At 41.3% G+C, this 27,222-nt stretch overlaps 1 protein-coding gene across 1 annotated transcript; it reads right to left on the bottom strand.

The window, feature by feature from the left end:
• LOC311046902 (D(4) dopamine receptor-like) lies at positions 1 to 27,222 on the bottom strand (the record flags this gene model as incomplete). The annotated part of the gene is made up of 4 exons (XM_084059481.1): positions 27,166 to 27,222; positions 21,470 to 21,582; positions 17,960 to 18,543; positions 1 to 218 (listed from the first exon to the last, which is right to left on the bottom strand). The coding sequence occupies exons 1-4, from the start codon at positions 27,205 to 27,207 to the stop codon at positions 1 to 3; spliced, it is 957 nt and encodes a 318-aa protein (XP_083915607.1). The 5' UTR covers positions 27,208 to 27,222.

Genomic DNA, 27,222 nt, shown 5'->3' with positions numbered 1-27,222 from the left:
TCACTGGTCTAATCTAGACCAGCAACTGTGGAGGAATTTTTTGAAGAAGTTCCTGAACTCTGTGTTGAACACAGTGTAGATGATTGGGTTGACGGCGCTGTTGACATAGCCCAGCCACGTCACCACGCTCATCAGACTGTTAGGGATGTGGCAGGACTGACAGCGAGCCCTCAAGGTGTGAACCACAAAAAAGGGTGTCCAGCAAAACAGGAAAACACCTAAGAAGAAAATAGACAGAAAACAGGACTTAAAATGGCAATACAAATCAAATAACATGGATAAACATGGATAAACATTTACGCTTTGTAAAAACATGACACGGTGGTCACTTTAAATTCCATGGATGTATCAGAGAGATTGTAAGAATGTCAAATTATGTGTCTGGCAGATCAACATCACCCATATCTAAAAGGATTTTAAGTACTGTAGATCAGGGGTTCTCAACCTTTTCAGGCCGCGACCCCCAAAATAATGATATTATTTCCCGCGACCCCCCGCGTGCACGGTCCCGTTCGCGCGTGTGAAGGTTATTTAATTATAATGGGTTATTTGATAATTGTTTATTATCAAAACATGTTTGCAAAAAGTGGGTAAATTGAGTAAATTAACTGATAAAACATGAATTAATGATAACACAAAAAAATATTTTGTTAAAAAAAAAAAACCTTTTTTTTTTTTTTTTCAAATTCACCAAAAAATCTGGCGACCCCCAGGTTGAGAACCACTGCTGTAGATGAGGAACGCGCAGTCCAAGGTTCAAGGTTTATTGTTACATCTTGTGTACGAGTACACGCAACAATTTATTTTGTTCTTGTGCCTTAGACATTGTAGCTGCAGTATAATAGTAATAATAATAGTAAACATAATACAACAACAGGAAAATGAGAAAAAAGGGGTAATCAAGGATCAGAGAGTTGCAGCATTATCAAAAGGTATGTTAGTTCTAGCTCTTAATATGCTGTGTGCAAGGCATAGTCCCAGGCACAGGCTTTGGAGTGCGATGAGACGTGGTAGGAAACACACGGTCGTGACCATGACACTGACACCAGGATACTGACACCAGGGTATTGACACCAGGATACTGACACCAGGATACTGACACCAGGATACTGACACCAGTTTACTGACATCAGGATAATGATATGTGACACTATTATACTGACACCAGGATACTGATACTAGGATACTGTACCTACTGATACCAGGATACTGACACTATACTGTACATGTACTGTAGCATCACAAATAATCAAATATTAGGTTTGTCTGACTATTTATGGATTATGCAGTAATGTTCAAGTAAACTATCTTTAATGTATAAGGACATTTCCACAAGGCTTCATTCCCTAGTTGAGGCAAGGTCATATGAAGTCTGTCTCAAGACTTGCCCTACTCTGCTTCTCATTACGGGGCCAGAGCTCAGCTCTGGACCTGTTTTGTTATTGGCAGTATTCTGTCACTTCTTCTTCTTCTTCTTCTTCTGCCACTTTTCGCAGTTCTGGCTGAACCGTGCAGTCGCTTTTTACGAAACTCGGCCATATGGTAGATGGTCATGAAAAACTATCAAGAAATAATTCTCACAATCTTTCGTCCAAAGGTGGCGCTATAGCACTCAATTGAAAATGGCAACTTTGAACAGGTACAACTCATGCCCTGTTTGACCTACAGCCATGAAACTTGGATACACATATGCGTCTCCTCATGCTGAACAACTTTCACCCTCTGACCTTTAGATCTCCCACCATTTTGAATTATATGAAAAACAGTCATTGGCTCCTAACTTCTGCATTTTTTCACTTATGGAAAATCCGTTGGAAATTTTTGTAGGCAGAGGTCCAAAGTTGAAGTGTTAAACGTTTCGTGCAGATTGCTCAAAAATCCCAGGAGGAGATAGATTTTAACTATTACAGTTTTATGAAAATTATTCATCTGCACCTAAAACATACATGCAGACTCACATTTCTTTGAAACTTTGCAGAAATGTACAGGGTCATTCCAAATATCACTGAAACCAATCTTACTCCAATTGGCCAAAGGGGGGCGCTATAGCAATTCTTTGAAAATGCAAACTTTAAACAGGCATAAGTCATGCCTCGTTTGGCCGAAAGTCGTGAAACTTGCTTACACTTGTGCCTTGACTCATGAGGAACACATGTATCGCTTTGACCAGTAAGCTCCGCCCTTAGATTGTCCGCAATTTTGAGCAGTTTGAAAAATACTTGTTTTTGGCAATTCTGGCTTAACCGTGCATACGCTTTTTACGAAACTCGGCCATATGGTAGATGCACATGAAAAACTATCAAGAAATAATTCTCACACTCATTCGTCAAAGGGTGGCGCTATAGAACTCAATTGAAAGTGCCAACTTTGAACAGGTACAACTCATGCTCTGTTTGACCTACAACCATGAAACTTTGATACACACATGCGTCTCTTCATGCCCGACAACTTTCGTGGTCTGACTTTTGACCTCTGACCTTTAGATCGCCCACCATTTTGAATTATATGAAAAACAGCCATTGGCTCATAACTTCTGCATTTTTTCACTTATGGAAAATCCGCCGCTTTTGTTTTGTCGGCAAAGGCCCTAAGTTCATGTGTAAAATGTTTCGTGCAGATTACTCAAAAATCCCAGGAGGAAATAGATTTTAACTATTGCAGTTTTATGAAAATTATTCATCTGCCCCTAACACATACATGCAAGACTCACATTTCTTTGAAACGTTGCAGTAATGTAGAGAGTCATTCCAAATATCACTGAAACCAATCTCACTCCAATTGGCCAAAGGGGGGCGCTATAGCAATTTTTTGAAAATGCAAACTTTAAACAGGCAAAAGTCATGCCTCGTTTGGCCGAAAGTCGTGAAACTTGCTTACACTTGTGCCTTGACTCATGAGGAACACATCTATCGCTTTGACCAGTAAGCTCCGCCCTTAGATTGTCCGCAATTTTGAGCAGTTTGAAAAACACTTAAACCCAGGATTTTTCAGCTATTTGCGTGAAACTGTATCATCTGTGTGGTCTCCTTTTTCACAGTTCCTTGTCTGTTGGTCCAATGGCGTCTCCCTTAAATGAGTGCCTCACAATCTCAAGGTCGCCAGTTCAAGCCTCACTTGATGCAGACTTCATTTAAGTTGAATTGCAAACAACATGACTGTATCAATGAATACATGTGCAAATGGTAAAGATAACCTGAAATGCTTATTTGAGAGTACGCTTTTTCAATGTATGACATACTTCATTCTGAAAATAGCCGATCTACAATCTCAAAACTTTTCAGATAGCAACGTGTTTCTGAGCTTGTAGATCAACTGCTTTCACTGTTTTCGGTTGCGAGGAGACATACAATTTCTCTATTGGTAAATGGTTTGTGAACGAGTGATCTTAGTGTTGGCTTGGTTCATGACAGAAGGCAAGAGTTTATGATCTTCAACAGACAACATCAGCCTGGACAAAGCTATAGCACTATAGGTAATGTTGAAGCCTATTAGTCCGAAGGTTGAGAATTCGATTCCTGTCAATGGCAATAGGTTGAGATGTCCAATCAATCCATTCTGTTTCCATCTCAATCAATCAATCAATCAATCTCTCTCTCTCTCATCAATCTATAGGTAATGTTGAAGCCTATTAGTCCGAAGGTTGAGAATTCGATTCCTGTCAATGGCAATAGGTTGAGATGTCTCTTTTCAATCAATGCTTGCAGCTATATTTTGTGGTTGAATTTGTTCTGAGGGTGGGTAAGCCAATCAGAGGTGAGGTAGAAATGACATCTCACATTGTGTTTTTTTTTATGGATTTACTCCACAGTATAAACCTGTGTAAATGTTAAAATTTGAGAATAATAATAACATACATGCTGTATTTTATGCATTTAAAATACAGAAATAACAAGGTCTGAAAGTATCTTGATAAAAAAACATTAAAAGAAATCCCGTCCCAGTCAAATGTCAAAATACAAAAAAGAAATATGTATTTCAAATACATTTATTAAACTTCTGCCCGTCTCTGTGTATGTGTGTAGCTCTGTTTCTAGTAGGCATACATCAAACAGGCATGGCAACAGGCATATAGTGTCAATCAAAATATGATTGCCTCTGGGAATTCGGTTTTCCAGAGCTTACTGCTCCAATGTTGAGGGGCAGATGTGTTAGATCGTATCCTCACCACCTGGCATCGATCCAACAGAAAATGAAGGATCCAGCTGCACAGACGACTGGGTTTGAGAGGTACCTGAGCTTGGTATCAAGTCTGGAAGGGACTATGGTGTTGAATGCTAAGCTGTAGTCTATGAAAAGCATGCGCACAAAGCAGTGTTGCCAGATTTTGCAAGAGAAATAAGCAACCAGGTCTATGAAAACAAGGCCAAAAGAAGCGACTATAGGCCACATCATGAGCACTTTAACCCTGCCTGTACATTGGCTATTTGAAAATAGCCGAGCTTGCAGATCTGCTATTTTCAATCTTGGAAAAAAAAGTGGAATTGTGGAATAATTTCAAATCCACACAAATCTTGTATGGGGGTCTCTGGCACAACATATTTTCAGAAGGAGGGGACTGCAGACAAATACAGATAATACTTTGGGGGGGTCCTGAAAATCCAAACCTCTGGTTTAAACAACATTAGAAAACGAGCCCAAATGAACAACTACACTTTAGAAACAAGGTAAAACAAAACGAACTTCGCAATGTTCGGCACGGCAACTTGCTCGCTCGGTGGTGCCTCTCGTGGCTCAAGTTCGCTTGAAACGGCGCACCTCCGACGCGGTCCAAAACTATACTTTATACAAAACACCTACTGAGCCCCGACAGTAGGTCAGTATGTCTTGATTAGACCAATCAATAGTCTGATTAAACGTGATAATGTCCCATTCAGTGCATTGACAGCATCCGAAATGGACAGCAACTTTACAGAAAAACAAGCCCAAAGTCGCTTATAATAAGCAGACATGGCAACACTGAGTTTCTCTTCTCCAGGTGGGTGAGGGCAGTCTGGAGTGTTGTAGCTATGGGTCTGTTTTGCTGGTAAGTGAATTGGTGGGGGATTCTCATGCATACTGATATGAATTTGCGGTCAACACTCCGGTGCCAAATAGGATGGAAAGTTTGAATCCCCAAGGCCCTAGCATGGCAAAGAACCTGCCCTGGTTTATAGACGCTCATTGTTTAATAGATATTGGCTTTCGAAGCAGTCTTTTATATCCTATACAAATAATCTTTATCAGACTGAGGGTTCCAGTATGATATGTTATGCGGCCAAAAACATCCATGCCTCTCTGCTTTATATGTTAGCGGAAATTGATCAGTGACCTATTGGAGGTAGTCATCAGTTAAGCTGCTGACAGAACCGTGTCAGAACAGGTGTAAAGATGTATGGCAATCAGGAGGAGCAAACCACCTGGCCTATACACCACCAACTATGATGAAAGTTCCCCTGACAGCCTCCTCTGCAAGGCTCAATCATTCAAAAACATGGATGTTTTTGTGTTCATATCCAGAAGGGACTCTAAGATGACTAGCATGCCCAAGGTGTGTGGCCATGGCCATCCCTGAAATGTGATTGGCCACCACAAGTGCAAGGCCATTTCAGCAGAAATATGATTGGCTAATAATGGACAGGGCATTTAGACTGCTTCTACAATGCAAAACATTTCCTAATGTTATATATTGTTTTGAAAAGAATTCTGGATTCTATTGAAGTAAAAAAAACATCCTGACAGCATCGATCTTTTATTGTTATTTAGATTATGTAAAATCTTTATATAGGCATTCATTAGTTTTTTAGACTATGGTATACTCATATGTCATATGTCATAATACCGTACTGTACTGGAGCAATGCAGTGATGAAGTCGAAGTTCCCACTAGAAGCTGCGTTTGCTAATCCAGTTACAGTATCTGCGCCTCCGCTCTTGAAGCTGAAAGGCAATCCATTTACAGTGTCTCCAAGCTCATGGTTCTGCTAAAAAAAACTGCTCCTCCAATGTAAGGGTTGGGTATCATCCAAAGTGGCCATGGCTCCATCTCAAAGGCACAGAATAATAATATGGCACTTTATCATGTGTATAATTTTCAGCACCCTTGGCTTTACTCCTTCAGGAAGGAAGTTCAAATCCAGGGGAGCGGTGGGGGTTGAAATGCTCTCTACTTGTTTCTGTTTTATTTATTACATTTTACAAAAATATATGGGGTAGTTGTTTAAATAAACTGAATATATACTGTGTGTGTGTGTGTGTGTGTGTGTGTGTGTGTGTGTGTGTGTGTGTGTGTGTGTGTGTGTGTGTGTGTGTGTGTGTGTGTGTGTGTGTGTGTGTGTGTGTGTGTGTGTGTGTGTGTGTGTGTGTATATATATATATATATATATATAGATATAGATATGTGTATATATATATAAAATATATATGTGTGTATGTATGTGTATGTTACATACATATCGTCAATAAAGTATTAATAAATACATACATATGGTGTATATACATACAGTATATGGACATATGTACGTGTGTGTGTGTGTGTGTGTGTGTGTGTGTGTGTGTGTGTGTGTGTGTGTGTGTGTGTGTGTGTGTGTGTGTGTGTGTGTGTGTGTGTGTGTGTGTGGAAAATCAATTTGAGATTAATGATTTCATCTCCAAGACCAATTTTCAATAAACCACACTTTTCTGTTGGAGGTGGCAGAGAGAGGCTTTTATAATTTAAAAGTAAACAGATTTGCGTATTAATTTCTCCAGGAATGCTACATTTTAACATGCAAATCTACATCTACAGATAATTAACTACAGAATCCCCTTACAATTTCTCTTGACAAAATATGCTTACATACTGTACTGCCAAAAAACCCTCTTCAGAAGAAGTGCGTTTCCTCTAAGTCTAGCTTGATTTTGTAAGACAAGGTTTGTTTACTACATTAAAACTACTGTCCAAGGCCCTGATGGTGTCTCACCTGGCACTCTGAGACACTGTGATGACTGGCAAACTCCTGTATTTGCCAAGATTTCAACGATATTTAACCTACCTAAGCCATCATCGATCGTACCAGTTCCCAAAAAGGTCAACATCACTGGTCTTAATGACTAACGGTCGTTCGTGCTGACATCAATTGCATTCCAGGATGTGGCTTCACCTAGACTTTTCAAACACATTATGTCAGGGACTTGTTTTGGCCTTTAACACCATTTTCCTGGACTTGCTCTACACTACAGCAAGCTAACCCAGCTCACTGTACCCTCCAACACCTGTCAATGGATCACCAAATTCCTGACAGGAAGGAATGTTGGGCCTCTTACCGATGTCGGGCCCCATCTCCATCAGCACAGGCACCCCTCTTGTACTCACTCTTCATAATAATGACACATCCAACAAAATCCTGAGGTTTGCGGATGACATGGCTATAGTTGGTCTCATCTCTAACAGCGATGAGACCTTCTATTGAAGAGAGCTTTATTGTCTGATTGATTGATTGATTGATGTACTTTATTTAGTAAGACATGAGAACAGTACATGGCAGTACATAACAGTACATGGAAGTACAAATTTGCAATACAAGGTCTACTAAACTGGATAGCTCAGTTAAGCACGTAGCTTGTTTAAGATGAGATCCCCATGCACACAAATCATGTTGACATATAAGAGACAGACAGATATACACACTACTATACAGAATGTCATACAATCAGTTTACAGGTTACTGGTATGAAGTATGAAGGGTGAAAAATATGTACAAAAAAGAAAGAGAGGGGGGGGGGGGTAGGTTAGGTTAGGACATGGGGTAGGTTAGGACTTGGACAGGGGCCATTTTTGAATTGCAGCCTCCTGAAGGTGTATTTTTAGGGCATTTTTGAAAGTAAGTATGGTTTTACACTCCTTTACTCCTTTTGGTAGGGCATTCCACATTTTAGATGAATAGCATGAGAAAGAGTTCATTCCCTTTGTTGTGCCAAATCTGGGTTGAACATGGTTTGTGGAGCTGCCTCTGGTGTTATGATCATGGACTTGATTAACATTTTGGAAGTATTTTGACAAATACAGGGGGATCCCAATGTTGTGGTGTATCTTAAAGACCAGGCCCATAGCAAGTTGCTGTACTCTGTCCTCAACCCTAAGCCATCCAAGCCTAGCAAAATGGGCATGGGTTAGATGGGCTTTGTAATTGAGGCCAAGAAGTAGCCTTACAAGTTTGTTTTGGGATGTTTGGAGCCTTGTTTTTAGGGCCTTGGAGGTGTTGTGATACCACGAAGTGCATGCATAATCATAATGACCTTGTATGAGGGCCCCTACAAGAATCTTCAGAGTATTCTTACTGACTTTACGAACAAGCCTCCACATCCTCTGTGTTATTTTGTGGACCTTTTTGATCGTCTTTTCAGCGTTTTTGTCACCTGAGAGGTTTGCCTCCAAGATGGAACCCAGGTAGGTAATTTCCTCCTTTCTTGTGTCTTGTAGCAACCTTGGGCTCAAGTTCAACACCATCTAGACGATTGGAATGCTGGTCAACTTCCACGAACATTCTACCTGCCTCCCTTTGGATGTCAGTGGGCAGGCCGTCTATGGTGGAGTCATTAAAATTTCTGGGGATCACCATCATTTACACTCTGAAGTACAACTAAAACATAATCTCCATCACCATGAAAGCCAAACAGAGATTGTTTTTCCTACGGCAGATCAACACATCATGGCCAGGTGAACTTATATTCTGGACTTTTCTGGAAGGATCATTGGTTGTCAGCTACTGGCAATCAATGACCTGTATACCTTCACGGCAAAGAGGAGACCTGGCGAGACCTGACCTCACCCACCCCAGCAGACACCTCTTCACCAAACTACCATTTCCAAAGGTCCAGTGCCACCCTGTTTACATGCCACCTTTGCAGCTTCTTTCCTGAACCTACAGTATACCACTCCTTAATAATCACACCAAGGCCCGACCCCATCCCCTACCTACATCATGTCTTCTGGCTGTGGGATGGAGGATGGTGACGTTTGTTTTGAATTGATCCTTTGCGGGGATGACGATGGGTAATCTCCTTAGGTTGTTTACACTGGTTTGGACTGGCTTGCACTGGGTATTAGGTTCAACATGCCCTCCTTAACACTCAACTGCTCCGGTCATCGGACAAGTATACTCTTAAGAAGTCAAACCTTTATTTATCCTCGGATGGGTTTTGCTGGACACATCCTCTTTCAGACCCTGCACTGACCCTGGTGGTGTGAAGGGTGTTAACGCAGTTATGCACATTCACACCTGGGAGCCGTCCAGTACAGGGGGCCATAAAGTGTATAGTACCGGTGGCAGTGGCTCAGGATGTAGAGCGGCTGCTTGGGTATCGGATGGTTTCCGTTTTGGTCCCCGGCACCCCCTGGGTTAGTGTAGAAGTGCCCTTGAGCAAGATACCGAAGCCCTAACTGCTACCAATGAGCAGGTTGTTGCCTTTGCGTGGTTTCCTCCACCATCAGCGTGTGTGAATGTGTGTGGGAATGGAATGTAATTTACCATTTATTTAAACCCAGTCTTCTGCTGTTAACCAATGAGCCACTGGACCCAGGCAAAGGGGAGTTAAGTGCCTTGCTCAAGGCCACCTCAGTGCACCTCATGCTCCACATTTCCCTGCTGACCCATAGATCTGATCTGGTGAGTTTCCAGACACAACCTGGTTCTCTGAACTTTAATCCACTTTTGCCCCAGCATCTTGGTTTACCATGAGCTGCCTTGGAGTAGGTCACAGATTCTACCTATGGAAATGTAATACTCACCTACAATGTGTTATTTTTTTAATCACTTGACTTAAATTATTCATCATGGTTGAAGTAAGCTAATATAAGCTACTGTACTGTAACTATTATCAGAGCAAGTACTGTACATTTGCTCGCTCTGAGCCACTCTTCTCCTTCTACAAACCCAACTTCCTCACACATGCCATAACAGTGTATTGTTAGGATTAAGGCTCAGGGTATTTTCTTTTTTTCTCCACAGACATTTAGACACATTTTTGTGAAAGCTTGAATGCGTGCACACTAATCTCTCAAATCTCGAATCTAATTTCTAAGGTTCAGTAAACACCAAAGGAAACAACCATATCGGTCATTTAAGACTGTATTTTCTTCTTTATTTTCTAAAATGTCAAAGGGACCGTCATTTTAGATATCTTATAAAAGGGTAGGTAGGCTGCAGTGACTGTCTTTGGGTTCATGCAACCAAGGAAAGGTGCAGTCCAGTGGCCACTCGTCACTGGACTGGCCAAATCTCCCCAAGGTCTTACAGCCATCAGGGAAAGTCTTACATAATTGGATTTAGGATTAAGGAGCTGGATGATAAGCCAATGTGGGCTAAAGGGAAGCATGTCTACTTATTAGGACTAACAATGGTCCTAATTACAGGCCCATTTTTCTTTTTACAAGAAAGTAAAGTAAATTCTACGTTTCAAAGAACACAATTGGCCATATTCGTCGGTTGGGAAGGCGGCAGGGGCGGGCGATCTCTGTCGCTGCATTAGTGATTCCTACAGGTTGGTCAGGGTGCCTGTTCAGCAGGGAACAGGACTGGGAGGGATATTGTGTTCCTCCGCAAGCATTCCATGTCGCCCACCTGGTGAAACTCCTCACTGTCAAGCCAAAAAGGCGCCATGTACTGTATCAGAGGTATATCAGAGGTAGTGGTTGTCTACACCCTCCCCAAGTAGAGGTTGACAGTGACAGGGTCTATACACTTGGGGAGAATTGGCATAATGACTAAATTGGGAAGAGAAACGAAAAAGCTAAAAAATCCCAGTTTTCTATTGTGAGTCCAGCCAAGCTGTGTCATTTATGCAACAGGGGAAAAAACACCTTTATCAAGAAAAACCCGCCAAGCTGTGTCATTTATACAGCCGAGAAAAAAATCACCTTTATCAAGAAACACGTTGCTAAGAAACTGAAGATTTCATACAAAGTTGTCCACTACTGTCTTGAGAGAAGAGGGCAAAGTAGATCTAACCAAGACAGGAAAACAAGCAGAAAGGCCAGATGCACTACTGTGCAAGACAAATACATTAGAGTCCTATTAAACCTATTGAAAAAATCACACCATGTGTGAAGGTAGCGGCGCCTTTGATACATTTTGTCATAGATATGTGTTTCAATATTAATATCTAATATATAATATCAATATTAGTTTATACCCCAGTTAATAAGAATACAGAGGACGAACATAAGGATGGACATACACCTGGACATAGACACGGACATACGTACACACAGAGAAATACTAGAGAAACAATATTAAATCTCTGTAAATTTATTTCAAGGCTTCCAGTGGCACTAAATAGTGCCATTGGAAGCGAATCACCAAATGCATTCCAAGGTAAGTGGCAAAAACTGATCTGTCATAGCTGATAGAGTGGATACCTAAAAAAAAAACTTTGTGTGTCCGTGTGTATACATCTGGTGCCAGAAAGATATGTTACGAGGTTCTGACCAATCAGAACCTCGACGGGCCTGACCAATCAGAACGTTGACGGACCTGACCAATCAGAACCTCGACGGGCCTGACCAATCAGAACGTTGACGGACCTGACCAATCAGAACCTTGGCGGGCCTGACCAATCAGAACGTTGACGGACCTGACCAATCAGAACCTCGACGGGCCTGACCAATCAGAACGTTGACGGACCTGACCAATCAGAACCTTGGCGGGCCTGACCAATCAGAACGTTGACGGACCTGACCTATCAGATCCTTGGCGAGCCTGACCAATCAGAACGTTGACGCAAAAGCCAGGTATAGAGGGCTAATATCCGCTCTATACCTAAAGGTATAGAGCGGCTAGCGCCGCTAAAAACATAAGTCTAAAAAGAATAAGTCTGTAGTTTCAGTTAAGTTTGAATTATATGCATTAAAGGCTGCATCATAATAGTACACACCAAATGACATCTGCTGCAGTGAAAAGACAACTTTGGGATGCATTGCTGGCAAGTCTGGTGATTGTGCAGGCTAGTCGATCACACACAGTATGACAGCTTCCTGTTTTTTCACCAAATAGGTTTTGCATAACTTAATCTTGCATCAGTTTTTAGCTTAGGATCAGATATGGCTTTGCAAATTTCCCTCTAAGGCCAGCATCCTGGAGTAGTCTTGTTACTGTTGCAAATGGCTACTGAAAATATAACTTTTTTTGTGTGAGTAATGCATTATACAGTAAATCGGTCACTTTCCTACACTTCAAGTCGATAAAATAGCCAATATTTCTCTTTTTTATGTGGTTACATCACTTTTCATTTTCAGGCACATTTTGTCATTCGTATTGTAAAAATGGTGCAAATGTTTTTTCAAATCATATGAAACCAACATCAATACAAAATGTACATTTTAACAAACCTGATGTATGCCTTTAGTTTAGAACAATATTTCAAAATGTTTTTAAATTTCTCATCTTGCCAAGCCTATTTTGTCACCAACCCATATGGATCCCAAGGCGTTGGGATTGTACGCGTTGGAGGCCAGCGTGGAGATATAATCATAGGGAGATGCCGCACTAGATGCCCGAAGCACCTTAACTGGCTCCTTTCTAATTTTCTCCCAGGTAACAGAACGTCTCACCCTATCCCTAAGGGAGAAGCCAGCCACCCGCTTGTATCCACGATCTTATTCTTTTCGCCATGACCCTCACTTCATGAACCAAAACTAATTTCACCCACTTCTTTACACCTGTAAATCTGTGATGTGATTAAAGTTGTGATTCTGATTCTGATTCATGACGTCTTCAACGTTTTTCAGGCTAAGGACCCCTTAGTTGAGAGACAGATGAAGCAGGGACCCCCCACTACATACTGCATACGATTGTGTTGCAGATTTTTAGCCGCCAGCTGAAAGCGCGGCTCTGTATTCACTCTGACTCTGACCCGACAGATTTCCGACATGTATTCAACACTTTTTTTGCTATTGGCTGTCCTGGCTGTCCTTCACTACTTCACAGCCAATGGGGAGACACTACTTTAAAGCCAATGGACGGCCGTCCTAGCCAATGGACGGCCGTCGTTTACAGCACCCGCCTCCCCTCGCAGCACCGCGGCGCAGGCACGCCGGGCAGTTGTCCTCCCACCCCCCCTTACCTCTGACTGCAAAGGTCTAATAGCGGCCAAACAACGGATGCACGCTTATACAGTACTTGAGTAAATGTACTTAGTTACTTAGAACATTTATTTTTCGACGACTTCACATCGCCCGTCCCCGCAGGGAAGGGGGTTCCCTGGCTCAAAACAGATGGGGGGGGGGGGGGCTGTTGACAAATACATATTAATCTGGGGTCCATGAACATGTTTGAGCACGCGAGTTTTCCTTTCGCCTCCGAGGCACCCAAACCAGTAGAGAGTAGAGACGCGAAAGGAGTTGGGGAGAGCCTGGCTGTGTTGTTGACTGACAACGGGTGCATTTCTCCTTTCCGACATGTCGCCTTTCCGACGTTGACTAACCCTATACCTAACCCTAACCCTAACCGCACGCGGAAGCCACTAGTCGGAGTGGTGAGATGTCGGAATGGAAGGAGCACCCCACTGGCAACAGATGCACGCTTTTATGCGAAACAACAACAATACAACCTGGCGCAACAGTTGCGTGCATTAGCGCAAGATAAGCACAAAGGAAACGTGTGTTTCAATCACCGTCTCACAGAGTACTCACACACGCGCATACTGTCTGAAATACTCTGAAAACAGCCGATCTACAAGCTCACAATCATTGTACTTTACTGGAGTAAATGTACTTAGTTACTTTACACCTCTTAACAGACGAACATACGTGTTGAGGCTCCGAAAAACTCAACGAGCCACAACTCACTATCTCTCGCCCCTAAACACGGTCGCCCCTGATCGCAACGGTCTGGGGTGAGCGACCAGTGCCGTTCTGCCTCGCCCCTAAACACGGTCGCCCCGGATCGCAAAGAACGGTCTGGAGTGAGTGATCTGCTCTGCCCTTCAGTGCATATTGCATGCACATAATGATATTGTTGTTGTGGTTAAGTTGAAATAAGTTGCACAAGCTGTAACAATAGTGCTGTATCCTTACTTTGTTGCAGTAATCAATTCATTACAATATACGTACAATGACTGACAGAATATATATATACTAGACCATACCCGTCGGTGCAGCGTATCCGTGGGGGGATATGCGCACATGATCTGGCAACCCGGGAGGCAGTTCGTCCCATAGCTGGGCAGGCCCGTAACCATGGCGACAGTGTTTGACAGAAAAACGCTAATAAGAAGCTGAGATTTGATGAAATTGAAAAACGGGCTTCACAGTTGCGTTCAGATGGTAATGGTCAATGGCTGTGTGCAAAATCAGAGCAATTGGTCCAGCCAGTGAGGAGAACCGGGTGTCTTCACTCACGTACTCACCACCACTACAGAGGTTACTAGAATTATAGTATGATATATATATATATATATATATATATATATATATATATATATATATATATACATACATATAAATACATATTCCAAATATTATTTAACTTTTTCTTTTCAAGATCTTTTTGCAAATAGCCGATCTACAAGCTCAAAAAGCGTCGTGCATGCAACACTTTGCGAGCATGTAGATCTGCTATTTTCAAATAGCCAATGTACTAGTCTGTGCTACTGCTCGTATATATATATATATATATATATATATATATATATATATATATATATATATATATATACACATATACACATATCTATACATATATATATATATATATATGTATATATATATATATTCCAAATATTCTTTAACTTTTTCTTTTCAAGATCTTTTTGAAAATAGCCGATCTACAAGCTCAAAAAGCGTTGTGAATGCAACACTTTGCGCACATGTAGATATGCTATTTTCAAATAGCCAATGTACTAGTCTGTGCTACTGCTCATGTAGCCTAGTCGCTTCTTTTGGCTTTGTTTTCATAGAACTGACTGCTTATTTCACTCGTGCAAGAGAGCCTAGTCAGCCTACGTGACACATAACATCACACTTTTGCGGATTCCCCTGTATTGCACGTTTAGATGGAGAAGCGAGGCTGCGCCATTTTCACCCTGAAAGGTGGTTTCACTTAGGATTAGGGTTGCACTTTACTTTCATAGCCTAAGCATAAGTAGGCTAGGCTAACTATTTTTGTTGCTGATACAAATTTAATTTACTTCTACTCAACTACATCTCAGAGGCAAATATTGTGCATTACATTATAAATCATACATTTAACACTTTAGCCCTATTTCACACCTACAAGTATAATACCTACTTGTAGATCTGCTATTTTCAAACATTTTAGTACTTTCACTTTTGGAACTTTACGTACATTTTGATACCAATACTATTGTACTTTCACACAAGTACATTGCGACACACACACGCACACACACACACACACACACACACACACACACACACACACACACACACACACACACACACATCCTTTATATTGGTAGCCAACCGATGAACCTCTCTGTTGAGTTATTTTGGTTGCATTGGAATGGCTGAGATTTCATTTTAAAGACCACTTTTACATTTTGTGCTGCAGATTGGGGCAAAAAAAGCCTGCCGCTGGCGGCTATATTATGACTTTAGTCATTTCTTGTTTATAGATTCCATAGATAGCTTCATAGACTTGTTTGACAGCACTATCATCAGTGTTGTGTAGTGTTGTGTTGGATTCATGTTAATGGTTATTTTGAGACATTTAAACACTTAAACCCTCTCTATACTTGGCCTGCTCTTTTTTCCGCTCTAAACCAAACCGTTTGCTGAAATTAGCAGATCTGCAAGTTCACAACGCCTCGCTGCTGTGAGCTTGTAGATCTGCTATTTTCGGCTAATGTTCCCCTCAGAATAGGGATGCTAAGGTACAAGTGGTTAATGTCAACTATAAAAAAAGATTACACAAAGATTTGGTGGCCCCCCTGTAGTAACTCTGAGGACCCCCTGTTGAAGACCCATGGAATAAAGCATACATTATGCCCATACAGTATGTCATATTCATTCTGTTACTGAAAGTTGGTTATTCTGTTGATAGCATATATAGTACATGTACACGTACACACACACACACACACACACACACACACACACACACACACACACACACACACACACACAGTATATAAATGACGCACGCATGCACGCAGACACACACACACACACACACACACACACACACACACACACACACTGGGGAAAAGAAACAGGAAGCCAGAATACTGTGTTTGATGGAATGGCCTGTACAATGGCAAATTTGCCAGCAGATGATACTGGCATTTGGTGTGTACTGTTTAATGAAGCAATAGGACCTTTAAGGCATTTGTTTCTCCAACTACGTACTATCATCTTCTTGAGCAGTTGTGCATCTGATCCTTCATTGTTAATTTAGGATTATTAGGACACTTGAGTAGTGACTTAAGGGGCTCAGTCATTTCCAGCAATGTCTACTCTATATATTCAAATCAATTTCATACCACCTAAGTATCCATTTCTATCGAAAAAGTGATGATGGCGCTGGTCTTACTTTCACTATTAAAGCAACCATGTTGGAGGAAGTGACAATGTAACCATCATGAGTAGTGTTGAAAGTCCTCCTTTAAAGGTGTTCTAAGTGATGTTTTTGGGTAAAAACAAAAGTTTATTTTGCTAAAAGGTTACAGCTCAATATTCTAATCATTGCTATATGGTGTTCGTTAAGTAACAGGAGTCCCACTGACTCTCCAGCATTTTAATGAACAGAAAATACATTTTCAGGTGGGTCACCAATTTCATACAATCAGGAGAGAGAACCCATTTATCAGCTTAGATTTTATAGTGTTTCAATTCCAATTGTGTCTGCTCATTTGTTTGTTTCATCATGTCCAATTTCACCTGTTTATCCTGTATCCGTATGAGCTATCTCTCCTGATTGGATGAAAGGTGTATACCAACCTGACAATGTATTCTCTATTTACAAAAAGAGCTGGACAAACACTCTATAGCAATGAGTACCATGTGAATATAGAGCTATTTAACACTTATTTGAACAACAAATTAAAATCACTTACAACCCATCTAAGTTTTACTGATTCTGCAGAAATAAGAGAGCTTGGCTAAATGAGAGCATTTATGCAGAAAACTGTGGTCTAACAATTTATATCAAAATGAACATTTGTGGGTGACTCCAAATGTCTGAATGCTAGTGCTAGTGTTTATTTACCCCCCTCCCCCCATCAGTTACCAGAACCAAGGATGGGTGTTTTCAATGAATTCATCATGGTTAAAATTAGAGTTTTTAGTTACAATTTGTTTTTATAGGAAGGGGGCGTGTTAGGTATATAAATACTGAATAAAGCAACTTAAAACCTGTCTGGGGTGGAACACAAAAGCCTGAGTAGACGTTAAAATGACCCCAAACCAGTGGCGTCCCCAGGATTTACATTTAGGGCAGGCGAGATCCACCCAATCGTGTCACCACCCCAATATCAATGGCCATCCTAAAAGACTTTGTATTGCAAATGTTTGCCACACAGTTTTAACAATGAAAGATTGAAACAATGAAACAATGAAAGATAGATCTAGTCGATCGATCTAGTCTACATGAGAAAATGTCCACACTTCAGGTGGGGAAACAGGGGTTATTTTCTCATAACTTATCCCTTGCTTATAGGTATAGTCTTGCGTAGATGCTGGCTAACTGCTAACTCTTTCTGATCTTTGTCTTTTTTCCTTCACCGCAGCCAGTCAGAAATATCCCACCAGAGAAGGTTATAGAGTAAGCAACCTGTTTAAAGCTGTGCTCAGTCTAGTTGAACGAAGCATTTACAGACTGACTTATCCACCAGAAAACCATATCACACCTTCATAGGGGTTCAAATCTGTTGCTGAGCCAATCGAACGGAGCTATGGGAGAGCTATTCTGGAGACCCAGGACTAGTTATGCACAGAGCCTAAAAGAGCATCAGTATAATGCTGTAAATGTAACAAGCAACCAACTCACCCACTACAATAGGAAGCACCTTCATTGCTTTCCTCTCTCGGCCGTTGATCTTGGGCCTCTTCTTCATGTGAGTGTTAGGGGTGAACTTGATGTCATTATAGGACAATGCTCGCACAGGACCATCCTTGTAGGGGAAGGGGCGGTCCTGAGATGAATGGGGGTCCAGCTCCTCTATGGTATTGTCAGTGTGCTCCCGCTCGATGACTGGCGGTAACGGGGGAGGTAAAGATGCCAGTGGGGGCAGTGAGGCACCGGCCTCCTGCAGCTTGCGACAGGCCTGGATACTGTTCCTCAGCTTGGCCTTGCGCGCCTCCTCCCAGTTCCGGAGACCCCGGAACATCCCGCAGTAGAGGAGAACCATGATAGGGCAGGGGATGAAGAAGGAACAGACGGAGGAGTAGAGGACATAGTCATCGTTCTCCAGCTTGCACTCACTGGGGTCACGGTTTGGCGTGTTGTTGATGCCGAACATGATGGGGGAGGCCACCGCTAAGGCCAGGATCCAGGTGGCTGAGAGCAGAATGATCTGCCGTTGGTCCACATGTTTTCGGTTGTAGTTGAGAGGGATGGACACTGCGATGAACCTGCAGTGGTACACAGAGTAGACATGTCTCAGAGGAGTCGCACAGACTACACAGAAAAAGTGAGTGTTAATTTAACCATCTACTTTGATAATTCTTTGAAAATATTTTTCAGATATGTTTTTCCCAGATTTTGCCTATAATGGCGTGCCCAAAATAGGGACCCCAGGTTGAAAGTGGTTAACTATCAGAGTGTGAAAACGAACATACCATCCATTTCCAACGTCCATTTCAAAGTTACAGTAAAAGGGTCCATTTTGCACGGTAGTTCATTTTTTACTCTCTCATAGTTAAATTAATGCTCAGGATTTCGTTGTGTAATCTGATGTCAAATCAGTTATCAGTGTTTAAAATAAAGCACACTATGTGTTAATATAAATATTATGTGCAGTCCTGGCACCATGAATGAATCTGATGGGCAGGCAACATGTTTCACACACATAAAACTACCACATGATATACATCTGAAAACCCACCTCTCCAAACACTGTATCAATGTATTGCATTTGATCATAAAATGTATGTACATAAAATATACATTTTCTGTTCACATTTGCCACTTTATTAGATAACTCTTTTTGGGTAGGGCACAGCATTCATTTGGGCGGGCCAAGCCTCGGGGCATAAGCCCGCACCCGAAATGATCAGCCCCCACCCAAATCTCAGATATCGGGGCCCAAATTTACAGTACCATTACATTACCATTATTATAGCGGGCCGCAGCTCTGAAGGTGCGAATGCGTGCCTGCGAGAGCCGGCAACGTGCCATTAACACCTAGAATATAGCCCAGACAGAGTGCGAAAGGGGATTCAGCGGCCAGATGAATTTAATCATCAACCCCCAATCCTTGAGGTTCATCAAGTTACATATGTAGGCCACCTATACTGACTGGTACCCTACAGATTATGTGATAACTTGGCTGAGAGATCCCATCTGCCATTATTTTTTGCTTTATTGTTATATTATTATTGCTTTTTCTGTAAAAGCACTTCTGCTTTATTTATTTCTTTGCTCTGTAAAGCACTTCGAGCTACATTCATGTCATGAAAGGTGCTATATAAATAAAGTTGTATTATTATTATTGCTTAGCTGAAGACCCATGAGAACAAGAGCTGCACCAGACACTAACTAGGTTATCCCTGTCATTCAAGTAAAGACAAGTTGTCTGATTGTTTTATGTATAGCCTACTTATATGTGGGTGAGTCTATGTTTTTTTTTAAATATAAAACTAAAAGGAAAATAATTAATTAATTGAAACAAAAATTAAAACAACAAATTAACAATGCAACTAAACAATAATAATACATCGTACCACTGTACTATTGGCAAACTGTTAATAAAGTACTCAATGAGGCTGGGGGGCGGGGGGCACGACCACGCACATAAATCGGCGCCAGTGCCCCTAATGATGCCTTTTGGTACAAGCCCTGATTCTGAGTCATTTTGAGACTCTCAAACCCATCCAAAGATTCCCAACATCCAGACAGTAGTTAATCTTAGCGCCACAGGGACTGTCCATTTTCAGAGTAGGCGTAAAGCGCTAGCCTCGCATGGCCAGACTATATCACTGCAAAAAAAAAATTGCACTGGCAGTGGCAGATTCGTCTGGTCCCAGGCTACCAAAGCCACTGAGCAACGTAATGTTTTTATAAAGATATAGTTATTTTAGTTACTGACTTACATTGTATAACGTTAAGCATTCATACGTATTAGCGTCAGTCGCCTCTAAAACATCCATTTGTCCCTGACTATGCCATTTTCTGTACACATTTCAGAGTGAGCTCTAGAATGTCAGGTCACAGTGTCATCCCTCAACATCAAGCAAAAGGGGAACATAATTACATTGTATGAAACTAATGACCACAGAGCAAATACTGGTAGTTAATCACAGTGGATACGCCATCTTCGAGAACTCGAAATTCATGTTTCCTCTGTAGAAATCGGTGCTTTTAGAGGAAAAATATTAAAGGTTATCTTCCTGCTTATCATAATTTTTCCCAATCAAAGGCAACTGTGGAGTGGGCACGCAAAAGCAAGGGCAAAGTGGTCCTTTTCCGATGTCAACGGCACCCGTATGTTGACCCACGTTTCGGAGGGGAACAGCTGGATACATTTGTATTCATGTCTGTGAAGCTGAACCTTACGGGCTGGGTTAAATTGCAATATATTGGGTGATGTTTTCTTTTTCCAGTGACCCTGACCTGACCTGAATTTAAAGTAGTTTGTGTCATTGTTCAGAAATAACCACCCAAGTGGAAAACAGCAGCACTCCAAAAATAAAAGAAGACTTGAGGGCTCAGATACAAAATCTTTTAATTCTGGCTAACGCGTTTTGGCCGTTAGCCTTCCTCAGAGCAGATAAGAACTGACATTGTATCAGTAGTTCTTCTGTCCATAGCCTTCGGTGGGTTGGAGAGACCTTTCACGATTAGTGAGCTTTTGGGGTTTCCATAGCTTAAGAGATTATAATGTGACATTCTGAACCAGTCTTATCTTATATACATTCTGTATCGAGGTTCCTTACCAAAGTGTTCTGTGCACAGCTGACAACTCACAAACTAAGTGACACTATACCTAACCATCCAGAACATTTCAATATATTCTCTCTTAAGGGCCACAGAGTCTTACTGCATTTTGATGAAGAAAAAGCTATTTCCACTTCAGGTTTGTTTAGTCAATGGAACATTTTATGAAAGTTTTTAGTTTTTGTCTACCATTTGGACTCAAGTCTGATTTAAGCCTAATTTATGCTTTGGTGAGTATAGAGAGAAGAATAACATATTTTCAACTGAATTGTGTCGTGTTTTTTTAAAATATAGTATTGTTGTCGAGTGACACGTAGCGCAACACTTCGTCGTAGCATAAATCAGGCGTCAGTGATTCACAGTCCATCAGCAGAGCTAGGTAACAGTCAAACATCAACCAACCTGTCAACGCTGATGGCACAGAGGTTGAAGATGGAGGCTGTGCACAACATCACATCCATGGTCATCAGGCCATCACAGACAGTCATGTCCAGTGACCAAGTACCATCCTGGAACTGGGGAATGAATAGCACAGATCATGGTGAGTACCTTTCAAAGCAGTAAAAAAGACATGCTCCTACCAGTCAGTTTATCACACACACACGCACACGCACACGCGCACACACACACACACACACACACACACACACACACACACACACACACACACACACACACACACACACACACACACACACACACACACACACACACACACACAATCCTTCATTCCTCTGCCTACAGTATGTTTCATCTTCTTCTCCATCTTATCTCCTGTGGTTCTAGGGTGGCATAGTCGGCCGCACCAGCTGTGGTAATACAACTAGCACATCTGCAGTGGTTGGAGGTGGACTCCCTACTCTCGTGTAGAGAAAATTATACCCTGGTGTCAGGTATAACACTTATTTGTTGACTAGTAGTACTGCCAGAAGCACATAAGAAGAATATCTCAAGCGGGGATTCCATTTTGACTGTGCTTTAGATGTTTGGTCTCACACACGGGAGACCGTGATTTGAATCCCAGGTAAGACAAAACCCTTTAAAAATAAGCCTTGTAATAACGTGTTTACTAATTTGAAATTTACTGTAGGCCTACACAATGCGAAATTAACTGGTTGCACCACAAAACTAGCTCTTATGTAGAACATGGTTGTTTCATAAATGTTTGCACAAAGTAGTATAGGCATTGCTTAAGTTAAGCTTTGGCTAGCAAGAGTAAACAATGAAGCACTGTGGTCTTGAAGTAGTTATTCTTGAAGGTATCATAATAACACACAAGGCTACAGAATAGTGACTTCCTTGTTTACACTGTTAATTTTTCTTTTTTATTAGTTGCAGTTGGCAGATGCTTTCTAGCAACCAATTATATCTATTTTCTAACTTGGCACACCACACATTGGAAAATCGCTTGTTCAAACCTAACCAGTAGTCACCACTCACTAGAACGAATTGTGGATTTTACACACACACTTTGTAACAGATTTCTGATTGTCTGTCCCAACTGATAGTGAATTCCTTTTTACTTTCATACTATTCTCGCACTTGCACCACCCCCCCCCCCCCCCCCTCTCTCTCTCTCTCTCTCTCTCTCTCTCTCTCTCTGTCTGTCAAGTAGTGTGCTCTCTCTGGCTGATTGAAAATAGTGTTGCCAGATTCTACGAGAGAAACAAGCCTATGAAAGCCCATAAACAAGTTTATGAAAATAAGCCTAAAATAATCGACTATAGGCCACATGAGCACTTTAAACCTTTATACATCGGCGATATACAACGCGATGACGCGATGTGAGCTTTTTTTTTATCTCTGGTAAAAAAAGTGACATTTAAGTGAAACATTTAAACAACACAAATCTGGTACGGGGGTCCCTGGCAATGAAATGAAAATGTTTTCAGATTGGGATACGCAGACAATTTGGGGGTCCTTGAATGTTTGAGAACAACATTTGGGAAACAAGCTCAAATAAGCAACTACACTTTAGAAACAAGCCCAAAAACAAAACGCAACCCGCAACTACCAATATTTACAAGTGACTTTACAGAAAAACAAGCCCAAAGTCGCTTATAATAAGCGGCCATGGCAACACTGCTAGTGTGCTCTCTCTGGCCAATTGGAAATTGCAGGACTGCAGCACAATGACACAATTTCATAACACAGGAGTTTGATGGTGCTCTAGCCATCGGGCACCGCTTTAATTGGCTTTTTCCAAATATTTTCTGTCTGACCACTCTCACCCATATTTGCATGTCAAGCTGGTTTATGAATACATTTTCCTGAAATGGTCCGGGCCAGCATCTAATTTGGAACTCAGGCTTGTAACGTTGCCAGTTGCATTGCATGTGTTATTATTTGTCTGCTCATTGATGGGATTGCGGAGTGATTAAAACACTCTTTGAGAACCACACACGTGCCCTAGCATCCCTATTCTGGGCATGTCATAATAGGGGACATTTGTTTGAATTTAACTTACAATGAAATATATAGGGTTCAAGTAGGCTAGTTAAAAGCCAAGTACTTCAGAAGGTGTAATCTATGTGTACAGTAGTTTGTGCATTACAATAGAAATTGAACACAAAATCCCACTATATAGTTTTCCTCTGGTGCCTCTCCTTCATTGCATCCCTCTGAGCTTTCATACTATCTGTATCAATGAAGAAAAATATTAACATGAATGGACTGCACACACACACCCACTCCATACATTGTAAAAATTTGGAATGTAATTTAAACCCAAAAGTATAAATGGACCCGCAAAGGTAAGAGTTAAGTGAACGCTCAGGATTTTGCTGTGTTTAACTTAAAATAAAATGTATTTTTGTATATTAAAGAGATATTTTTAACTTGTTCAGCACCAGGCAGTATGAATATCTCATGAATACGGTCTTCTGTTGTAGAACAATGTGACAGGCAACCTCCCTCACATTACTGCTCCCTTCTCTTTCTTCTTCACCCTGAACCAAAGGCTGTTAAGAAAAGATGGTGAAAACGGAATGAATGTGATTCTGAATATTATTAAGGTCTCAAATCTTATATAGTTTGATGACTGCGGACCCCCGGGGTCTATAATTGTCTCCCCGCTTTTTTTCCTTCTACACCAAACCTCTTTGTCGGCAAGTGAAGGTAGAGTAGGGTTCATGTGGAAATTAAATCTGTATGAGGAGCATGATGATGATGATTAGTTTTACAATAGCTGTTCAGTGAGGCCCCATTCCCCAGGAAATGTATACAGTTCAGCAGGACATTTTGTACTGTATCACTGTACCTTCCTTCAGTCTTCCTGCTTTCTCCTTGCCTTCTATCCTAAGTCTTGATGCTTTGAACATTTGTAAGTCATATTAAGAATTAAGAACCATCTAAATAACGTCAGTTGATAATTCATTCTTAAGGTAGGCTTCTACAATACATTTATTAGCAACCATCTGATTTCACAGTGAGGTGCCTGGGACAGTATTTGTCCTGAAATTAGCCTTGAGAACAGTGAGGAGAGCATGGGAATGGAATGTGAGGTCCATGGGTTAGCCATTGTTATATTTTCTGTGTGTGTGTGTGTGTGTGTGTGTGTGTGTGTGTGTGTGTGTGTGTGTGTGTGTGTGTGTGTGTGTGTGTGTGTGTGTGCGTGTGTGCGCGCGTGTGCGTGTGCGTGTGCGTGTGTGTGTGTGTGTGTGTGTGCGCGTGTCTGCGCGTGTCTGCGTGTGCGTCATGTGTGACGTCAGTGTGTCATGGCCGATGGCTGGCTAGTGGAGGGGTCTCTGGAAGGACCTCAGGACAGGATTACTGTGCTGCAAGATAAAGAGCAAGAGATAAGGACGAACAGAGAAGTTTGGATATGGTGAGCATGTCCCGCAGTAGGGTGGAGCTATGATTTAACCGCCATGCTCAGTAGGAGGTTTTGAAATTGATCAGCAAGGACAAGCTATCCTCTGACAGGTCAGATTGAGTTCAGTATCACAACTGAGAAGATGGTAGATTGTGTTTTTTTAACATTCAATGGGAGGTACAGTGTGCAGCCAATCTGATCTCAAGACAAGACATTACATGACACAATGATTTAGTACAACAATTCTGGGGTGTAATTATGAGAAGCAAGCAGAGCGAGGCAGGCGAATAATTGGAAAGTCAACTGTTTGAATCTCCTGTTGGGCTGTGAACGTTTGAGTGGGGAAGCGAATAAGAAAGTCCCTTCTCCTAGTAATTTCAGGTGCCCTTGAGCAAGACCCTGTAGTACCTGTACCACAGATGCCTCCTGCTTCAGTAAATAAGACACAATCGTCTTCACAATCAACAAACCTACCCTTGTTAAACTGTTGTTTAACTCTGTATCTAAGGCCAAAAAGCCTTTGAGCAAGACACTAAAGGTTAAACTTGACATACTCAGCGGTCACCAGAACAACTGCTTACACTGGCCAACTCCTCACTGGTTACACTGGACATACATTGGATGTATTGATAGGTGTACTCCTCTCCTTACAACTAGCCTTCATCATCAACTTTATAGATAGAAAAGTGTTCTTACACAATTTAGTGAACTGGCTATTGATTGTGAAAGAGAGTGTTAAATGAGGGTTAAAAGACATTATGCATGGTTGTGATCTCCCAAATGGCCTGAGGCATTGAACGCAGCTGGTAGCATAAACACTATCAGTATTCTGCAATCGCTCCAATGGGATGCTGCTCACATTGAGCTCATGTACATTAATGGAACCTATAAATGTGTGTGTGTGTGTGTGTGTGTGTGTGTGTGTGTGTGTGTGTGTGTGTGTGTGTGTGTGTGTGTGTGTGTGTGTGTGTGTGTGTGTGTGTGCCTAGCCTTATGGCTCAAATGTATTGCACATGCAATAGAAGCATGATATAAAAAGTAAGCGTGAGCTATATTAAGAGCCTCTTCTAACAAATGCAAAAGGGAATTCTGATGACATGCATGCTGAATATTTAGCTCAAATGTTTACATCAGTGTTTCTCAACCAGTGGTCCGGGGACCGCCAGTGGTCTTTGGGGGAGTACAAGGGGGTCCCCAGCTAAATTAGTTAACATAGCGTCACAATCATTTTAACCACTTAGCTTTGGCTATTCAAAAATAGCACATATACAAGCTCATAAGTGCCGCGCTATGAGATTGTAGATCTGCTTTTTTTTTCGTGAAAATGTGTCAAATCTTTGAATATATCTATATTTTTAAAGCACATTTTTAATTCAAATCTTTGCTTCTGGGGGTCCCTGGCACAGAACATTTTCAGATGGGGGTCCGCGGCCAAATGTATATCAATTTAGGGGTCCTTGGCATGAAAAAGGTTGAAAATCACTGGTTTACATGACCAATTACATTATGCTCATTGAGTTGTTACCCTTATCATAATAACACATGAGGCTACAGCATAGTCTCTTCCTAACCCAAACCCTTATAATGTGTGTAATCATCTGAAATTGCTAGATGATTGCAAACATTGCCAACAGAGTAATGCGACTTTACAGTGCACTATGATTCAGATTGGAAAGGGGGAGATGAGGAAAACATTGACAAATAAATATATGTGAAAAACACATGATGTCAATATGTCTCTCTGGGACATCTGTCTTTCTGTCCAGTTCTTTTAATTACAGATTTCACTGTAAGTACACCGCAATGATAGTCAGTACATTCATAGCCTACCCGTTTACTGGTGGTGAGAGATCATTCATTATATACTGTATGTCTACTTATAGTTATTGATAGAATATACTTTATGTTAACTCAATCAGACCAAGTGCAGATGGATATTATAGGTCAGTCTCTCTCTCTCTCTCTCTCTCTCTCTCTCTCTCTCTCTCTCTCTCTCTCTCTCTCTCTCTCTCTCTATATATATATATATATATATATATATATATATATATATGCGTATTCTTATATCTCTAGTACTCTGTAGGATACATATCATATTGTATGTTACGTTCATATTATACTATCAATCTATCTATTATTATTTAGAGAGAACGGGGGCACCCTATAAATTGAAAACAGTTGGCTACTAGGCTATACTACAAAGAAATCGAGTGATGTAAAGTTTTGCAATCGAGATCAGACAATAACAACAATGATTGACGTCACCATATATATATATACTCACCTCAGTATAAACAAACAGGGGTAAGACCAACACAGACAGCATCAAATCAGACACGGC

This window comes from Gymnoscopelus microlampas, assembly GCF_963454915.1.
Source record: "Gymnoscopelus microlampas genome assembly, chromosome: 6".
Lineage (NCBI taxonomy): Eukaryota > Metazoa > Chordata > Actinopteri > Myctophiformes > Myctophidae > Gymnoscopelus > Gymnoscopelus microlampas.
This window is presented reverse-complemented; position numbering and strand designations above follow the sequence as displayed.